General features: G+C 44.8%; 1 protein-coding gene across 2 annotated transcripts; it reads right to left on the bottom strand.

The window, feature by feature from the left end:
- Positions 1-1,220: 1,220 nt before the first annotated feature.
- On the bottom strand, positions 1,221-20,524 carry POGLUT1 (protein O-glucosyltransferase 1). 2 transcript variants are annotated; one of them, XM_077820139.1, is made up of 11 exons: positions 20,393-20,524; positions 17,529-17,619; positions 16,645-16,788; positions 14,111-14,246; positions 11,949-12,070; positions 9,465-9,524; positions 7,647-7,746; positions 5,544-5,602; positions 4,659-4,826; positions 3,850-3,906; positions 1,221-3,228 (listed from the first exon to the last, which is right to left on the bottom strand). In XM_077820139.1, exons 1-11 carry the CDS (start codon positions 20,469-20,471, stop codon positions 3,072-3,074), a joined length of 1,173 nt encoding a protein of 390 aa, XP_077676265.1. In that variant the 5' UTR covers positions 20,472-20,524; the 3' UTR covers positions 1,221-3,071. The 2 variants fall into 2 exon arrangements, with proteins under 2 accessions (XP_077676265.1, XP_077676274.1); XM_077820148.1 differs by having other exon boundaries at positions 1,221-1,859.
- Positions 20,525-21,012: the final 488 nt, after the last annotated feature.

Below are 21,012 nucleotides of genomic sequence, written 5' to 3'. Positions count from 1 at the left end.
GCTGTCCCTCAAGCTTGGGAGGAGCTCCCCTTAAACACCTGTAAAGATAACTCCTTGTTCTCCTTCAAATCCCTCCTTAAAGCTCCCCTTTGCCATGATGCCCACAACCAACTTGACAAGTTAACCAGCTGGTGTGCTGAGACCTCTGCTTATCATACTTACCAGTATTGGCTCACTGTTTCCTTGGGCTCCCCCATCTGTCTTATTCACCGGTTGTCTCTTGTCTTAGATTGTAAGCTCTTTGGGACAGACACTGTCTTTTTATTGCATTTGTACACTGCCTATCACAATAAGATCCTGGTCCTTAACTAGGGCTCCTAAACTACAGCTGCATTACAAATGATATACTCACAGAATAGGGCAGTTTTAACACACTGCCCCAAGAATGTGTTACAAATGTTACTCTGGAGGGAGAAACCACCCCTAGGGTGGAGATTGGACTCCAGTCTCCTGCCAACACAATCTTTGGCTTTTCTACTGAGATGGGCAGCAAGGGGGCCAATTAGTCACACCTGATTTAGTGATGTGTCTGCCTGCCTACAAGGAAATGAACTCAGTTCCCTAAATTATTTCACATGGGCCACTGAACAGCTATTGGATGGTAACAATTCTTACCAAATCTCTACCAATTTTGGACAAGATTTGAACTAGTGACGTAAGGTACATCCACACTTATGGTGATGTGTAGAGTACAGACATTGTACGCCCAGCTAACATGGGTATAAATAGCAGTGCAGACGGTGAGACATGGCTTACGTGAGCAGAGTGCCCTCCATGCCTGAACTCCCAGGGTATATACACTACACGGTTCTCTACACACCCAAACAGTGCCTTCCATGTTCACACTATTTTTACCAGTGTAATGCCCTGCTGCCTTCCTGCTCTCTGAGCCTTTCCAGTCACGGGTAGCTACACACCACAATGACAAAAGGTGGACACAGCCTGACTTTCACTGTAGCATTCAGCAACCTGTGTAGTGCGTGTACTCTACATGCTCCCTTAAGTATAGATATAGCTTTAGATGTGAAAGGCTCCACTTCTCAATCCCATTCCCATGAGCTATGCAATTCCTCTAAATAGTCTCCCTAAAGAGAACAAATGGTAAGGAATGTATTATTGCCACATCCTGTTGGGTAGAACAGCTGTTGACTGTCCAGTTCCTTTATTATGAGAGAATCATTCTTTTGATTGAGAAATAATTCAGCCAGTAAAAAGGGTTGTTGATTTTTTGTTTGTAATCCAAAAGCACTTCATTAAAAACAAAAAGGGTTTAAAGATACAGTAGATAAATCTGTTGTATCATTTCAGATAATTCCATCACCTCATTAAAACCTGTCATTCAAGCTTTTATTAAAAAGTCTTCCAATATTACACAGTTCTGACTCCAAGTTATTCATTTTCTAATTTAACTCTTTTACATGCTGGGTCAGCCCAGCCAGTGGTCCTGTAATTGGCGCTCTGCACTAGAAATTGATGTTTGCCTGTCATGTCTAGTCCTTCTTGCTCTGTACTGGGGCCTGATGTTGGGGTGTGTTTGTGTGTGAGAACTCTGCAGCACCCCAATCTGCCAGAAGTCAGAAAAATCAGGTCATGGCTTTTTCTATTCCTCTGATTCAGTTGACAAAGGAGGAGTAGGGGGTAAGTAGTTGCCTCCATCTCCCCTCTGTTCCCTCTCCCCACCCCACCAGTTATCTACGTAGAACATGGCCAGCCGAGTTGCAGTACTTACATAAGATGCAAAAACCTCAAAAGAGTGAGACTCCAAGCAGATGCTTACGCTGTTGTGCTTTCAGACAGTCTTAGCACTTTACTTCATTCTGCAGTGAGCCCACCACACAACTAAGGAGCCATGTTGAAAGCTGCAAAAAGAAGTGTTCCAGTGACATCCGACCTTTCATATTCAAAGCCAATGTGCTGAAAATCAGACAAGCTGGTACTGTTAACACAGCCACATGGTCTAGAAGACAGAGTCTCAACTCACAGAGACGGACAGTTCACAGCTTACATGGAGAAGACACCCAATTTTTAAAACGTAAGGTAAAAGCATCCAAAGGAATGCACAGACTAAAACCTACATCCAGCTATCCTTGGTCAAAAGACAGGTGGTTATGCAAGGCCTTGAGATTATTTAGAGCAAATGCAAGGGACAGGAGGCATGCCCCTTTGGGTTGCACAGGCAGAGAACACTGTACATTATGATTGCACCTCTCATCTCAGGATAACAGAGCACTTTAAAAACATTCATTCATCATCAAAACCCCTCTGTGAAGTAGGTAGCTTTGCTGTCCAAAGGTATTTTTTAATGTCCAACATGGTGTTAACATCTGAGTGCTTTACAGACTTAAAAAAAACAACAACCCTAAGCTACCCATAAAGCCCCAACCACGGCTGCTGACAGAAAACACCTGTACCCAAACTGCCATCACACAATCACAATAACATTGCCAATTTGCCCCCAATAGGAGTATACCTACATGGAGGGAGGCAAAGAGGATTTAAATAGCTCACGTAGTGGACTTTGGATCATGCCCCAGGCCCTGACGACTCCCAATTACCACAATGGACTTTGGATCAGGCTCATAGTGAGTTAGAGATTGGGGTGGTAACAGAACCCAGGAGTCTTGATTGACAGTTCCCTGCTCTAAGCACTAGACTCAACTGCCTCATTGATTATATATGTTCTCCAAAAGTTTTGGGTCTAGCTAGTGTGATTCAGTCTCATCGCTCAGGAACTGTTTTAAAGTAACAATAATGCTGCTTGCTGTAGCTTTACAGCAGTGGTTTTCAACCTTTTTTCATTCGCAGACCCCTTTGAAAATTTCGAATGGAGGTGTGGACCCCCTTGGAAATATATTGTCTGTACATATAGTTGAATTCTGTTCAGTCAGTTTTCAGTCTAAGTCTTTCACGGACCCTTTAGACATAGTCCGCAGACCCCAGTTGAGAACCACTGCTTTAGAGTATGAGATAATAAATCTAAGGGACAAAGAGTAACAGAAGATACACCAGTCTTTGGATTTTCAGTGACCACCAGTCCCAAGCCTTGAACTGGAAAGAGAACCACACTGGTTTTAAAGTTCTGTTTTCAAGTGTTTGGAGACCATCTCATCATAGTTTTTCCTCCTCTTAACTTTGTAAGTCAGGGCTTTAGAGTATTCAGTCAGCAAAGTCTCCCAGTAACAAGAGACATCCTTCATCTGCAAGTGGTCCATGATGAACTGGTGCCCCCTGGAGGCAAACAAAAATAAAGTGACAGCCCAAAGTCAAACTTTGTTCTTGTAAAATGAAAATCCTTGGATTTAGCTTTTTTATATCAATTTTCCCAGATTTTTTTTTAAATGGGGAAATATGAGAATTTGGATGTACAGTGAAATATACTGTTTATTATTAATGTTAATGTGACACCTTTCATTACCACTAGCAGCTCTGATAACTAATTATTCACAAGACAGGTACAGCCTAGGGAGTGGCACTGCAAGCTTCCCCTACATTGCCCCACCAATCAGCCCTGTTTGACATTTACTCCCAGTGGTGGTGGCAGCATTTCTGTGAAATGGACATTTGTTCACTGGGGCTAACTTATTTCGTACCATGAACAAAAGTTAGTACCTCTTTGAGGGACTACTGACATGGATCACAGTTGAACAAGAGGCCTAGAGGTGAAGAGTTCTGTTGTCCTGGTATAAGTACCCTGAGCTCGCCACTCTCCCTGCTTTAACTGCTGAAGATAGATACATTGTGCACTGTTATCACCAGGCTGTCCTTGACAGGTCTCTCTTTTGAATGTTGTACGGTACAAAGAGTATTGGAGGACAGGTGTTTGACAGTCAGAAAGAATACACAATTTACCTCTCTGAAATTTCTTGTGCTACATCATCATTTTCCTTCACAAACTGCAACAGCTCCCTAAAAGGAAAAAGAAAAATTGCAACTAAGTATTGGCTCAGTGCAGAATACCACACACCCAGCTAGTGTGTTGTGGCAGAACTAGATTTGGGGATTCTAAAGCCAAACGTGATTGGTGCTGCTACTTTCATACCAGTCTTGGGGGGGAAGTCCTGAATTCTGGCAGCTGACGAATATTTGGAACCATTAATGACTAAGATGACTGCTCTCCTTTTTACTTTGTAAGTCAGAAATGCTGAGGGTTTGTCTCAATTTTCACTTCTAACCTTTTGGTTCAAGGTGTGCTGAACATCAGACACACCAGATCTGGCCCAGATCTCAGAATAGATATTATTACTAAAAAGGTAAGGCATAATCAAAAATACCTTCAATAATCAAACTTACATTAGAATAATGTCAACATTTATTGTGTCTCTCTAATGAGCCTAATAATATATTCTCCCTCTACATGTCTATGGCTCTAAACTATTTCCTGTATGACTAATATGCACTGAGAATTTTGTTTCTTTTACAAAGAAAGGAGAATGACATGTATACATCCCCTCTCTCTACAGGATCAGCAAATGTCACATGATGTTCTTTCTACCTTTGGTGCACTGAATACGAGACAGAGCGTTGGTATTTGTCAGTATAACCCAAGCCTGATCATACATTGCGTAGCATGGGTAGCATACAGCCTACTGCATGAAATAATCTGTATAACACACTTGGGATCACTGAGTCATTCCAAAAAATCACCTGTAGTCTCCTACCTGACATCAGAGAGGTCTGGTTTGACTGGGATGTAATGTACCCAAGGCTTCAGCTGTGGGTAGAAGAACTCCAGCCACTCTTCCCCTACATGAAAGACTAATGAGCCACACAAGAAGAGGTGTTTGAAGCGGAAACTGGCTGCTACCCCCCGGAAATTAAACAGGTATCTGTAAAAAGAGAAGCAAAGACATTTGATTTTGTATTGGTATTCCCCATCCACTAACTCAGGATTTTTTTAAATCACTTTTTTGAAACTTTGACTGCTTTTTAAAATCTGAAATGCTAAGTGCCCTCACCTCAAATGAAAAATGTGTGTGGAGAGACTAGGCTCTGGCTAACAAGTCTGCATATTTGTTCCCCCCTGCCTCTGATGTAAGAACTAGTGAGAAAGTGAGAAAAGAGACACTTCACCTGCCAAGGTCAGATTTCAGGTTCCTTATTTCCCTGTTTATATTTTATAGTATCACTGAGTCCCATACCAGACCAAGAGCTGCATTTCTTATGCCATGGTAGTTAGCGATATAAACAACTGTAGAGAACCCTGAACTCAGGGTTTGGTAGGGAAGTAAAAAGGACACGCTTAATTTTAAACATTTTGGTTTAAGGGAGGCTTTTGTAGTTAGTTTCCACAGAGCCCTTCAGTTCTCTTTACATTCCAGACTTGGTAGTCTCCTGACACTGGCATTTAAAGAGGCCAAACTAAGCTCTCCCAAACCTTCAACTGACTCCATGTAGGTGCAGAGATCTGACTGCCTCCATGGATTCAGTTCCAGGATTGGGGCCTTAAAAAGAAAATAATGCATTAAAACAAACAAGCCTAGCAACACTAACAATCAGACAAGATTTCAGCAGCTCCTGAACATGTTTACTGAACAAAACCTCACTTGTATTTGCAGTGATCGACCAGAGGAATTTCCTTCGCAGGTGGTTTCCCGAGAGTGTCCTTCAAGAAAAAGACACTTAAAAAAATTAATTCAATACAGTTTATTTTCTGATCACATTTTGTATGAGGCTTCTTTTTCAACAAACCATAAATAAGGCTGAAGTTTCAAAAGTCTCCCTGCTCATGGGAAAACCCACCCAATCTGGCTTCTAACTGCATTAGCATCTTTGGGGGATATACAAGTCTCTTACTTAATGACTATAAAGAGGGTTAGGCCTTAGCAATTCATCTTCCTCATCTCTGTGTGTACTGGAACTTTTAACTTAGTAGCGCTGGGGGAAAGCGTTGTTGGTTAATGCAAGGAACTGTCAAAAAACCTGCAACTTGTCCACAGAAGAGTTAACAGTCGGCCACAGTGAGAGCTTCCCCCATCACAGAGGAAGGGTTGCAACCTCCTGAGCAGATGCAGATAGCACAAAGCTATGTTGGTCACTGACACCCAGACCCTCATCCTCAGCAGACTGGCAGCAGACACAAACCCTCCATCACGGAGGCCAAAATAATCTTTGCTACTGTCTCTGGTTGCTTCTCCCACAGGTCTAAAACCTCAGTGAACAACAATGGCTTAAACTGTCCCCTAAAGAGCCTGCTCTGCTACCACAATCTGAATCTAAGTGACTGTCTTTGCAAACTGACAAGAATTTTCCTCACTGATAATGAAATACCTCAGTCCAGCTTCCTAGAAGCTGCAGAGGCAAAATGCCCTTAGAGGGTCAGATTTTTCTTCTCAGAACCGCAGAAGGTTGTTATGGGCAACAGTTCCTCCACAGCCCTCATGTGTGGAGTCCCACGAGGCTCTATCCCCCCCTCCCAACTATTGTTCAGCACATATATGAAGCCTTTGGGGGAGCAGGTCAGGCAACCTGGGCTGAAGTGCCAGCCATTTCCAGATGACAGCACCCAACTCTATATCAAACGTGAGCAGCACAGTCTCCCAGATTTCTCAATGCCTAGCCAAAAGCAGCACCTGGAAAAAGGACAGTTGGCTAAAGCCAAACCCGGGGAAGAATGAGCTAATGCTAGTAGAAGAGGGAAGCACTTCAAAGAACTTGCTTCCCCCATTACTGAGGGCATCTGCCCTCAATTTGTTCAGTCAGTCTCTAGCTTTGGGGTTCATTTGGACAGGTTAAGGCTACTAGATGCTCAAATAACCACAAGGGCAAAAGATAAAAAGAAGAGTGTGCGCTAGTCCATGAAACACAGACTGGGCTACAGCAATCCATGAATTCATAACCTCCTGGCTTGGTTATTGCAACTCTAGGTCTGAAGCCACCCACCCTGAGAAAGCTCTAACTGGGATAAAACACCAGTAGCATCACAGGTCACCCTGACCACATCCCTCCAGTGCTCCACTCTCTATATTCAGTATGGAGTGCATGCAGAATTCACTTCAAGGTCCTTTCCCTGCTATTTAAAGCCCTCTGTTGGATTGACCATTACTACCTGTGAGAGCCTCTCTCCCTCTTTGACTCTGAGCTCCCACAACAACTTCGATCCACCACAACAATGAAACTATCGACCACCAGGGGAAGGTTCATAAATGCTGGAAACAGAACTTCATAGGACTTGTGTTACACTATGGGAGTCACACCTGAAAGAGATAGGAATGACCCTGGCTCTCACAGCATTCAGCTCTACATGGAAAACTCATCTCTGTGATGCCACTTTCCCTTAAGAACCTCTTTTCTCTCTCTCTCTCTCTCACACACACACAAAAAGAAACTCCTCGAGTTACTTATCCTGGGGGGGGGGGAGGGGAAGGAGGGGCTTGCTACTTATTTTTAAATACTTGTGAGCTCCTCAGAGACTGCAGTGATGGGGCCATGCAAGTGCCGGTACCTACATTAGACAGATACAGCCATCAGATGGCAATAATTTGAATGCCTGACTTAGAAATGGCTTAACTAGTGACACAGCCTCCCCCACCCCCACCATTATTATCACCAGTCTCGTAAGAAGCAACATTTACATAAAACACTTGAAATTGCCATTTTTAAACTATTGCTTCCTAAGCTGCTTATGCGGTTGGCTCGTTAGTGGTTACTTTTTCAGATTTCCAGGCCTGGTTTTTAGTGTACTCAGCATCGACGAGTTCTGGGTTCTCTCGAGACAGAACAATGAGGGGATCCCTCTCAGGACTTGTTCTGCAACAGAAACAACATTCAAATCAGTCAATGCCATTCTGCAGGTCTCCAAAGCTGCATGTCTGCATGACAGCCAACAAACAATGGGATTCAAGACAGAAATACCTCCTGGTCTCTAACAGACTGGTTCTTGTGTGGCCTGAAGGCAATATTGCTAAATGCTGCTCACAATATCTGTAGGAGGACATAATGGGGGAAAGGGGTTCATGCAATGGAATAACTAAGTGATATTCCCGTATCCCATTTAGTTTTAAGTGGTATATTCTTCAGACATTATTCAGAACAAACCAGCAAAAGAGCTATATTCTCTTCGCGCCTGATCCTGAGAGGTGCTGATTACTCTCAATTTATATCTAAATCATGAAGTTAAGAGATGATTAGCATCTTTTAGGATTAGGCCCTTTGTTAAATTTACATTTGAATTTACATTTACATAAATTTGAGAAAAATTTACATGGGTGTGACCTGAATGAAATCTTCAGTCTCTTTGTCTCCTGAATACACTATTGATAGTCGCACATTTTAAAAGTCTGTTTCCTTAAATGCACAACCTATAAATAGGAAAAAAATAGTCTTCTTCCTTACTCCCCCGCATCCAGGTATCATTGCTGTAAGGATACCTGATGATTCCCTGAAGTGCACTGCTGCAGAGAATTACAAAATAAAGCATACAGATGCCCAAAAAGGAGCTATGAGGATACCAGACAAACCTCCCAATGCATATCAAAGTAGCTGAAGTTCCCATTGCAAGGGAAGTGAAATACAGAACAAAGAGTCCCTATTTAAATCATTTATTAAGAACTAAAACAGCTGAACTCTTCATAGCACACCCATCACCGCTATTGTTATATGTATATCTTATTACACTAAATTAGTTGCAAATGACAGCTAATGCTTAGCACATGAGCCAAGAGGATATTGTACAAGGGGGTGCACCCTATTTGCTTTTTAAAAACATATTTTGGTTACATTTTTTGGTTAGTACTTAGAGAGAGAAAATTTCCTAAGTCCAGACGGCTGACACCGTAAGGCACTGCAGCTGGGAGCAAGCCTCCCAGCCCAGGTCGACGGATGCAGGCTAGCGGGGTTTGTGCCAGCACACTAATAAGTAGCTGTGTGGATGCTGCGGCAATGGTTGAGGCTCACACTCGCCACCTGAGCTTGTATCCAGGGAGTAGGGTGGGTCTGAGCTTGGGTGGCTAGCCCAAGCCTCCACTAGTGCCACAGTGTCCACCACTGCTATTTTTTAGCATGCTAGGGCAAGTCGCTTCCAGCTGCAGTGCTGACCTACCCCTAAATGCACCCCCATGCAGCTCCACTACTGCTCCTCAAGCCAAACTTATTGTGCTTTGTTGTTGACTGAAACAGAAACTAGTGATTGGACCAAACTCTGTCAGGTACTTTTCTTCATGAAGTGGACAGAAATAGCCAAGGCTACGTGGTGGGGTGAGGGTGGAACAAAGCATTAGTGCTGCACAGCAAATGCAAATTCCCTTTGGCATGGTCTTTGCAATATCGCCTACACTTAGCACAGGAAATGTCACGGCACTGCACATACTGCTTTTTAAATGGCAACTGCTGTGTCAAGTAGTACTTAAAGATCCCCAGAAATAAAAAGCTAGTGCATATTTTCCTCAGCCTTATTTTGTACTTCATTAAACTGGCACCTGTTGGCAGCCTATATTGCCAGAATACCTGGAGTTGGAAAATACACTCACCTGGATCCTCGAAAATATCCTTTGGAGATTTTTTTCTTCCACGGCCATTTTTCTGCAGATCTAAAAACATTTTTTAATATGTGGTAATAAATAATTTAACACAAGCAGGAAAAAGTGTCATCAGTTTCTGCAGTATAGTCACATTTCATTATTCTTGAGGTTTGATGGGAACCAATTCTTTCATTAGAGCAGAAAAACATCTCAGCTAAGTCCAACAAAATAGGCCTTTCCCACAGATGGTAGCTCTCTAGCCAAGATGTTATAGGGACACTGTCAAGATATCAATCTATACACACAAAAACAAACTCTTTCCTGTGTTATCAGTAACACTGTGAATTATTGAAACTTAAATCATTTTAAAACTCCAGTTCACATTTCACTACTTATGCTGCTGCTTTACTTTTTTTGCATTTCACTGAGCACAGATCATGCATATCAAATGGGCAGTTTCCAGGCATTTTCACTTTCTACTTCTCTTGTACATGCAAAACACTGTTAAGTGCCTAACTTTGCAGGCTAATGTTTGCACAAACAACTTTCACTTTAAATTTAAACAAATAATTGAACCATTAGAAAAACAAAATAAAAAGAAAGTTTAAATATCATGTGTCTCTCATGTGTACATTCACACATCCACCAAAACACATGCATGTCAGAATTGTTATCCCACAGGATTAGTTTTTGTAACCCTTGTCCTTTCTTCCCCAATCCTTTCCCCACTGTTTGTTGCTCTCACTTGTGTCTTGTCTAAAACATAGGTCCCACTCCTGCAATCAGCTCTGTGCAGGTAGACCTTTGCACGTGCATGGAGGCCCAGTGAAGTCACTGGAGCTCCATATGGGTCGGAGGATCTGCGTGCATGGATCGGATTGTACATTTTTTAAGGTGGAGAGTTATTTTTAAGAAATCTTACCATTAGGTGCCTGGTGTAGTTCTGTGCTCGAGAAAGAATGATTTTTTTTTTTAATGCTCCTCCACAATTTTTTTTAAACCTGTATTTTGGGCCTCAATTATTGCCTTAGGAATTCAAGCAGGAAAACATTTAACTTTGGGGTCTGTTGCTAGCAGATCTTTGCTTCAAAATGCTTTGCTTCCCATAGCATTCCTATATTTGCTCACCTTCCCCTATATTTGCTTCACCTACACTACAAAATTAAATTGATCAAGGTTATGTCTACATACAGCCACTGCAGCAATTGAATCACTTTTGCAGATCCACATTGCGCTCCTTGTGTCAGTGGTACATGTCCTCACCAGGAGTGCTTACACCAATTTAACTGCCAGTGTGGGGCATTGTGGGATAGCTTCTGAAAGGCAGCAACAGTTGATGTAAGCAACACAGTGTCTACACTGAGTCAACCTGACTACATCAACCTAAGCATTACACATCTTGCAGAGGTGCAGTTAAGTCGGTGTAGTGGGCGAGTTACATCGGTGGGACTGACATTTTAGTATGGATGCTTACAGAGTTAAGTCGATGTAAGCTGCCTTACGTTGACCTAACTCTGTAGTGTAGACCAGACCTAACAGCTGCTCTCTGAGGGAGACCAACCCTTAGACTGACAAAAGAATATTATGGCCACATGAAAAATACTCTCTCACAAACTTCTCCTGTCTTACTAGTCAGTGACTCTGGTCCCCTACGGTAAGTCTACACTACAATCACACACCCACGGCTGGCCCATGCCAGCTGATTCAGGCCCCTGGGGCTGGCGCTGTGGGGCTGTTTAACTGCGGTGTACACATTCTGGCTCAGGCTGCAGCCCGAGTGCTGGGAAGCTCACAGGGATGTCTACATTGCAATTAAACTGCAAGCCTGCACGTCTACACTACAATTAAACAGCCCTACAACCCGAGTCCCACAAGCCCGAGTCAGCTAGCACAGGCCAGCCATGGGTTTTTAATTGCAGTTCAGACATACCCTTAGATCAGTGGTTCTTAACTAGGGGTACACGTACCCCTGGGGGTATACAGAGGTCTTTCAGGGGGTACATCAACTCATCTAGATATTTTCCTAGTTTTACAACAGGCTACATAAAAAGCATTAGCAAAGTCAGTGCAAACTAAAATTTCATACAGATGATTTGTTTATACTGCTCTATATATTGTACACTGAAATGTAAGTACAATATTTATATTCTAATTGATTTATTTTATGATTATATTGTAAAAATGAGAAATTAAACAATTTGCAAGCAAACCGTTTTTAAGTGAGGAGAAGCTTGGGGGTACTCAAGACAAATCAGACTTCTGAAGAGGTACAGTAATCTGGAAAGGTTGAGAGCTATGCCTTAGAGAAGTCCTGTCTCTTCTCCTGTGTAAAAACAGCCCTCTGAGCACAAGGTGATTTGGCTTCAGGAAAATAGACCTAAGAGGCTTAGAAGTTATTGTCACCATGTTGCATCAATGCTAGGAGGTTCTCTTGCGTAGTTATGCTGAGCTGTTTCTTTTCTATGTAAAAAACTCCTCTCTCCTGAAACATACCTTCGGAGGTCCTCTCTCATTAAGTCCCAGCGCCCAAGACCTGTGGGGTAAATTGGCCAAACAGCTGGTCCCCCTTCCCAAAACGTCCAGGCAGGATACATGATATCATGGTACTCGGAAGTCTTAAAAACAAGAAAATCAGCAGGTACACACGTGGCCATGCATTTAACCAAGTTTCAGGCTCACTGTTAAGAAGAGGAGCAGCTGAGTTTTGTTTAAGAAAACAAAATAAACACACAAAGGTATTTAGCCAGTACACATGACAAGGATGATTCCTTGTGACTAGCCTGAACATAAGCTTCCTGCCCAGCTGGTGTTAAACAAGCCATTCTTGTGACTTGCCTGACCTTCTTCTGGTTTCCAACAATCTGTAACATTTTACTTTGGGGAAATGTTTCAGTCAAATGCCCTCACAGATGCGGAGCATGGATTGCAGGTTTATCCAGGGGAGCAGAACCAAGCTTAGATTCTGTTTCTCAGTGTATTGCCCTCACCTACCGCCCATCCTACTGGCAACGTAGCAATGCTGTCCTTGTAGTATTGGGAGGCCACATGCCCAACAAATAAAGAGGCTGGTTTTGTGTGTGTAGATGTATGTGAAGGGGAAAGAGGTGCTATGTGATTTGCTGAACAATCAAACCCGGTATCCTGCCTCTGGCCATGTCTAATACCCGATGCTACAGAGGAAGGGGAAGAAAAACCCATAATGCACCAGATTAGTTGTGCAATGCTCTACATGGAGAAAAAATATTCTTTCTGACTACTAGCATGATCAATGAATACCCTGAAGCATGGCTTTGATTACCTTTTTAAAAAGATATGTATTATGTATAGCTACAAATGTTATTATTGTTCATAAAATAGGCAGGACTGTTATGATCATTTCCTGCAACACTTTGCCATCTAGGCTGCTCATGGCTTCTCTTTAATTCACTTCAGACTTCCTAGGGATCATCCTACGCATAGACACCAATTCCATGGGTGCTCCGGGACTAGAGCACCCAGGGAGAAAAATTGGTGGGTGCTCTGCACCCATTGGCAGCTCCCTGCCCCGCCCCCTCGCCCCAACTCACCTCTGCCTCCTCTCCTGAGCGCACCGCCGCGTCCTGCTTCTCCTCCCTCCCACCACTTGCGCCGCATAACAGCTGTTTCGCGCAGCAAGCGCTGGGAGGGAGGGGGGAGGAGGAGGAAAACGGCGCACTCGGGGAAGAAGCGGGGCCAGGGATTTGGGGAGGAGTCCAATAGGGACAGGGAGGGGGCGGAGTCGGGATGGGGCCAGGGCACAAGCACCCACTGGCGCCAAGGAAAGTTGGCGCCTGTGCCTACAAGTCACCATAAGGACATAATCCCTTAAGTGATACCACTTAACTTCACTGGTCAAATGGCCCTTATCAGAATTGAGCATCCAACAGTCTATCAGCACTTCCCCAATGGCTCTGTAGACGCATTTGTACTGCACCCCCAACTGGTATCTGAGCAGCTGGTTCCATTGGCCACATTCCGCTTGAAATAAAGAAGGAACTTCAATAAACTCCCATAATTTTTCACAGCTGTGATGTAATCCTGAGGCTACAGTTCACTGGCGTCACCCTTTAGCTATGAGAAAAAGCTACCATTACTTTTCTGGACCACTAACCAAGAGGATTATAATATGCAAATTAACTCAAAGCAACTGAGTTTTTAGTGAGGCCACAAGCCCGCTCCCTTAACAGTGATCTTAAAATCAAACTATAACTTTATCAAAGATCTAAAGAGAATAATGAACCACAGGCATAATGGCACTAAATCCAGTGGTGGTATGCATCACCCCACTGTTGGACAGATGAGACACTGATCTAGAGTATGAGCTTGTTTGGGAGTCATTCCCTTCAACAAATTTCTAATTCTTTGCACTGGAGAGCTAGAAGGAGAAAGTCTATAAATATGAAGAGCCAACAACTCTGGGTTTTGTATCTGAAAGAAAAGGGTAATTTTGACTCAGAGCCCTTGTGCATTGGAAAAAGAAAATACTTTGTGGTAGAACCCTCAACTCCCTTAAAAATTCCTGTGTCCCATTAGGAAAGGAATGTGTAGCTTCTTACTCTTGTGGCTCCAATGAACTAGAGCATGAAATGCAGGTCACAGTGTCCCCCACTACCACAAAGATGCCTGCAGTCTCTCACCTTGCTGAAAGAGAATACTGGAATGACTGGCTTCATCCACTTGGGGACCTGGGGGTAATCTCGCACATTGATCACCATCTCCATGTCTGGGAGGCGGCCGATGATCTCCAGAATGAAATGTTCAACCCCATTACATCTGCAGAGAATTGACAAACAACCAAAAGCCATGAGCAAAAGGCTTAGTGTCACCAGGCCTTCGCTTCCCCCACCAGTTATTGTTCTGAAAGGGCAGAGCTGAAGAAGAAAAGAAAAGAAAAGCTAAAAGGGAGAACAAAGCTGGAGGACACAAATGCTGAAGTATGAGATGGCCAGGTTTGGGGCTAGTTAAAGACAGTGCCAAAAAATTGCAGCTGAGTTTTGGACAAGCCATGGAAAATTGCAGAAAAGTAAAATTATTTTTCTGCAATTTTCCACTGTCAGCCACCTGGGGCTGAGAGCAGGGGCTCCCGCTGTCAGCCTCACATACAGTGTAGCTCCGACTGTCAAAACTGTGGTGGAAGCCTACTACTGTAGAATTTGCAATTTCCGCAATATCGCAGGTTAAGTAGGGCCTTAATAATAAACATTTACATAGTATCTTTCATCCAAAATCCCCAGAACCACTCAACAAAGCATACAATCTGTAGGCAATAGACACAGCAATCACTCCACCCACCATTGAAATTCAGGGAGGCAACATAATAACGGTTTCAGAGCGCACACCACTACTCAGCTACTTAGGACAGGAAATCAAGACTACCGCATCCAAATGAAACTGCTTGGGGAATCTAGAGAGGCAGAATGTAATTATAATCACGCAAGGTAAACACTCCTACTCTGGCAGAAAAAACTGCCCGGGGATTGTTTATGATAAGCGGTCAAAATCTTAGTTTTATGTCTCATTTGAAAGAGTACATTTCAAGCAAGACATCAGGCTGGAGCTGGCTCTATGGTGACTCAAAAGTGGCATGGCACCAACCAAATCATCATTAATACCACTTGCTGAAGAGCCTGGGTGTTTACTAGAATCTCCCATCCACGGACTGACCTAACCCAACCATAGGAAATGTAATGGGATAGCCCTTATTTAGCATTTGCATCCATCGCAGAAGAGTTATTCACCTATTGAGTGACTGAGGAAGCCACAAACATAATGCAACAGATCAGAAGAGAAAAAGATAACTCTGTTAACTCTGCTGCAGTTTCCACGGTATGTATCTGATGAAGTGAGCTGTAGCTCACGAAAGCTCATGCTCAAATAAACTGGTTAGTCTCTAAGGTGCCACAAGTACTCCTTTTCTTTTTGCGAATACAGACTAACACGGCTGTTACTCTGAAATCTGTTAAAGTGGTTTCTTCCCAAGTGGAAAGATTCGGCCAGTAGGCTGTGCACTAGCAGAAGACGCTGCAGTTCAATTCCTCGGTCAAATCCTTTACTCTCAAGCACATAAGCAGGGAAGGACCCCTCATCTGTTGCTTTCTAGGTTGGCAAGGGCCAAGAGCAAGCATTTCAGGTCACTTTGTAGCAGGGTGAAGTGATTTAAATTAAGACAATGTATTTAACTGATTTAAATCATATGCATTTTATTTTTTAAAACAAACTTTCTTTCAATCATGTTGAGATTCTGTAAAACTAATTTGAAAATTTGTGCAATGGCAACTTTATATTAATATGTACAATGAACTAGATAATAAATGCTGGGTTTTAAAAAAATGTTGTTGCTGCTAGGAGATTTTAATATTGTACAAAATTGCTACACAGAAAGAAAACCACAGAATATAGAAAATGGAGGCTCTTCGCCTGCAAAAACTTGGGCACAGAACTTTAGAAACTTTAGTCACACAAATAGTCCCACTGACTTCCATTACTCACATGCTTGAAGTTAAGCACATGCATAGAAGTTTGCAGTCTCAGAAGCTAAAACTATTCCCATTAAAAACTTTTCTCTTGGACAATTTTTAAAAAAACCCATGATTTAAAACAAAAAATACATTTATGAATTTTTTTAACCAAGATTTTCACCCATCCTGCTTTGCTGTGAACCCTCCTGGTTAATTGAGAGCAGCACTGATGGACCATGAAGGCATCTGCATCCAACTCTTTCCACTAAAGGAACGCCACTATGATAGAGGGTACAAGTGCAGGGGAAATGGATGAGAATCTTTCCTCTGGATCCTCTCACTCCATTGAACAAAAGAACACTAAATTATCCTCCCACACTATAAAGGTAGTTTGGGTACAGTCACTAGCCCTCTCTGACCCTCAACCCAACCTTGATCCAGGCAACAATGAAAAATATCCCCTTCAGCCAACCTTGCTCCCCACAAAAATTTAAGCCAGCCTTCTCTGGGACTCTAACCTCTTCTGACCCCTGGTCCAACTAATTGCAGTGGGGAGATTTCAATCCAGTGCCTGCTTCATCAAGATCTTCCCTCACCCAGTGGGATGCAGTCCTGTCAAACACTCTTCCACTCAGTAAGTGGTCACATGGCTGGTTCTGAAGTAATTTTTTATTTCCCTGTGGAATGGATGAGATTTTCTGCCTTGCTCTCACCTAGCAGGGAACATGCAGTCATGCTCACGATATAACTTGTTCTTGATGATCTGATAGTGTGTCCCAAGCTTCCGGCTAACCACATCTGACAGCAGCTCCTTGGAGATTCCTCCCTGAAAGGGAGCCAAGTCCTGCTCCCTAATGCTGAGAAAGAAGAGACACCACCTTTCATTAGACACATTAGGGAAAATATTACATTCCCAGTTCTCATGTTTCCTAACTTTACTCTAATGGCTTTCTTGTCTTCCAAGTACTCCACAGTGTAGGCTGCACATTTTGACTCTTCCTGCTCTTCCCACCGCTGTCTTCATTTAAACACGTGGTGCTGTTTTGAGGTTTCAGATAAACATGGGCAGAGACTAAATCCCTTTTCCACAAGATTGTTAAAGCACAGGAAGCCAGTGATGCAATCCTGCTCTGGAGGGGCCATCTGCCGGAGGGCAAACGGAGAGTTTAGAGTAGACTACGGTCCAGTTAGTCACCTGCTTTACTGCTGATGCTGCCAGCAAGGAGAACAATTAAGAGGGTAGCTTTTGTGTGTGGACATCCCTCCTCTAGGAAACAGCATGAACCACCAACTAATTCTTTGGAAAAAGAAAAGAAGTACTTGTGGCACCTTAGAGACTAACAAATTTAAATGTGCCACAAGTACTCCTTTTCTTTTTGCGGATACAGACTAACATGGCTGCTACTCTGAAACCTAATTTTTTGGGAAGGACATCAATAGTGTTTCCTTTAAAACTAGTTTTCCCTCCTTGGTTGAAGGTCTGATAGCTTAGCTCTCAGCCATTTCACAGCTACACCCCACCTATCCATGCATGGCAAGAGTATTTTCCCTCTAGTGCCAGAGGGCCCCCCAAGCAACCAGAAAAGCATGCCCTCACCTTTGGTAGCAGCTGCAATTCTCCCTTATACATGGTCTGTAGCCTTCCATTGCTCTGTCAGTCTGGTCGATGAAATGTTTCCATTTTGCACCTGGAAGGAAGAAAGAAAGAAGAAAAAGACTTAATATAATACATCCATTATATTATCACAGCAGCTACCAGGAGACGAATGGGCCTTCCAGTCCATGAAAGCCAGCTGGTCTGATGACAGCAATGGTGTGTGTCAAACACCACAGCCCACTTCTGTACTACTCTTATCCACGTGTCTAACACATTATATGGTGGTGCTGCCTGTAGGTTGTGTGAGAGGAAGTTGAAGGTCCATGTTTATTCAATCCGTGACTTCTCCATTGAAGCTGTCAGCAAGGGGGTGCCAGAGGTGACAGTGGTTCTTTTAATGTGGATTCCTCAATCCAGACTGAAAGAACAGACTCAATTAACATAAGTCACTGAACAGGCATTAGTTAGCAATGACTCTGGTCACTGCTAGAGAGAGCTGGATTTGAACCTGTGGCTTAAAGGAAAGAATTTTTACTTGCACATGCTACCTAGTTATAACATGATCTAATGGCTAGAAATTTAAGATAGACAAATTCAGACTAGAAATAAGACATCAATTTTTAAGGGTGAGAGAAAATAACCACTGGAACGATTTACCAAGGGTCATGGTGGATTCTCCATCACTGACAATTTTTAAATCAGGATTGGACGTTGTTCTAAAAGATCTGCTCTAGGAATTATTTTGGGGAAGTTCTATAGCCTGTGCTGTATAGGAGGTCAGACTAGAAGATCACAATGGTCCCTTCTGGCCTTGGAATCTATGAATCAGCTCTCCTTTGATTTTTACCCTCTTCTGAGAGGGGGCAGAGAGAAAGCTCAGTAACGTCTGCCCCTTACTCTTCTAGGTACCAGAGACCAAATCTTGGATTCTTGTCAAGGCGTTGTCCTTACTCAACCAAACATCTCGATAAAGGGACATGTGCGATGTAGGTGCTGTACGTTACTAGTACTACTTCTAAGCAACTGGTAAACATGCACAGAGCCATCTCAAGAAGCAGCACTCTGCACTAGCTAGGCTACTCTCCTTCTATAACTGTAAAATACCTCTGCCACAAGGTGGACTAGCCTTTTAAGGGGAGTGAGGCTCATCCTGACCTGTGCCTAGTTTTCCACCTCCCAGGTGATGGGTATGGATTTGGCTGGTGGTTGCGCCATGGGGTCAGGCATCACAGGATGGTAGCCTGGAGTGAGGCTTCATATAAGAGGGAACCTGCTTTCTCAGGAATGAGACATCAGGAGTCAGGGTAGGTCTTTCCAGAGATGCCTAAAGTGGGTTGACTGGCAGACATACCCTGTTTAGAGAAGTCTGGGGAGCTAAGGCCTGATATAAGGGTAAAGAGTAGACACAGACCTACAAGGAGGCTCCTGTGGGGAGATCCAGAGTAAACCCAGGGTCAGAGAAGAAGCTCTTTACACCAGCTGGTTGGAGCTACTTGCAATAAAGGACAGCAGCAAAACTCTTAAGAGGGAAATAGGAGTCCAGGAGAGGCATCATGAAGCGGTGAGCCTGGAAAAATCTCTGGCTTTGAGTTAAACTACTTTATACTAATAAATCAGACCCCAGAGTGGAGAGTAGCTTCATTTGGATATAGTAGCATTCACTTCCTGTCCTTAACGCTCCTTTAGTGTTATTGCATGCTGCTGAACAACTGCCATATTCCACCTCAGATGAGCAGTGGGTGAAGTGATTGATTTCTATATAGTTTGCAAAAGTATTCTGGGAGACTTCAGGTGCTGTGCAGAGGCTCTAAACAGAATACTTTTCTGTATTATAGAAAGACCCAGAGACAGATTCCTGATGGGTGCCATACATAACACAGTAAACGACCCTGTCCCAAAGGCCAGTTACATTCTAATTAAGTAACACAGGTAACCAGTCCCCTCTTTCCACCAGCAAAAGAACTGCTTCTAGAAACCCTGGTTTGAATTCTTCCTTTGTGACAAGTTGGTTTAGAGCAACAAGATTGTGATTTTACATGATCAGGAAGTACTTAACAGGATCTCTGAAAAAGCCCAGGCAGGTATGAGAGGTGCAAGAAAACTAGGGATGCGGAGCCTGACTAATAGTGAGTGTACAGAAACAAGGCTGTCTTTGGGGTACCCCTTCCACTGCCTCATGGGCGCCTCTGTTCTAAAACGTATCTTGAGACTAGCTAAGTGGCACCCTGGGGACACGGCCGCCTCTCGCAGCCCTCTGCCTGCCGGTGCTGTACACACCGCATACACCAACCTATCCTCACCCAACCACACCCCCATCTCAGGGCAGGCAAGACCTGTCCCACGGGGGCTAATCTGTACAGCCCGAGCCAGGGACACACGCTACAAGCAGCCGGAGTTTGCAGCACGTTCCCTACCCCCCAGAAGTAAGTTCCCCGCGCTAGGGGCAGGCGCGGGGCGCTGAGCAGGGTGGGTGGGTTCACGGCGGGCTGCGAGGAGACAGAGGGGGGCTGGCACAGTGACCAGCCACAGCCTGATCCAAACGGAAGGGGCAGCCTCAAAGGCGGCACCTAGGCGGGACCCGCCGGCAGGAAGGGACGCGGGCAGAGACGCCGGGGCCCGGAGCGGCGAAGGAGAAGCCCGAGCCCTGGGCAGGCGGCGAGCACTGGGGAGGCACGGCCCGGGAGGGGACAAGCACGCCGCACTCGGGGACCAGAAAGCGGGAGGCGGCAGCGGGCACCGGCAGCGGGCACAGCAGGGCGCGTCCCGGGGCTCTGGGGGCGGGAGACACATGCGGGGGGGGGGGGGGGAATTGGTGCTGCTGGGAGGGACGCGACACCCGTCCCGCTCCGCTCGCAGCCTCTCACCTGCGGCGCTGCTGCCCGGGCTGAGGGCGAACTGGGACACGGCAGCCGCCCGCAGCGCCCACGCCACCAGCGGCCCCATTGTGCAGCCCGGCGGGCAGTCGCCGCCCGCTCACTGCGCCTGCGCGCCCCCAGCCCGCCCCTCCACGTTCCATCGGGCCGCCGGCGTATTCAGGGATGGGGGGAAAAAAAAAAAAAAAAAAAAGAGGCCGCGGGAGCGGAGGGCGAAAAGCGCCCCGCACAAAGATGGCCGCCGCCGCAGCGGGGAAGGTGGGGGCGCGCCCCGCATAAACATGGCCGCGCTAGTCAAGCCCACAGAGGGTCCCATTGCGGCTGCGCATCCGGGACGCACTCGCTTTGCCTCCTGGGAGTTGTAGTGCCGGACATTTGCCCATGAACTCTCAGCGGGATTTGAGTGCTGCTCTCAGCCCTGGGCAGGGGGCGCACCCAGACCTCAGCCCTTCCCTGCCCAGGGGTGACTGCGCTGTGGTCGCAGCCCTGGAGCCCCTCACCAACTCTGCTGGGTTGGGTATAGGGAGCATGTGAACGCCACTTGTGGGGTGGGTGGGAATTGCCCTGCCCCAGGGGTACGGTTTGCATAGTGGGGGTGCTGAGAGCCATCG

This window comes from Eretmochelys imbricata, chromosome 1, assembly GCF_965152235.1.
Source record: "Eretmochelys imbricata isolate rEreImb1 chromosome 1, rEreImb1.hap1, whole genome shotgun sequence".
Classification (NCBI taxonomy): domain Eukaryota; kingdom Metazoa; phylum Chordata; order Testudines; family Cheloniidae; genus Eretmochelys; species Eretmochelys imbricata.
Note: the sequence above shows the minus strand (reverse complement) of the source record. Positions and strands in the feature narration are given on the sequence as shown.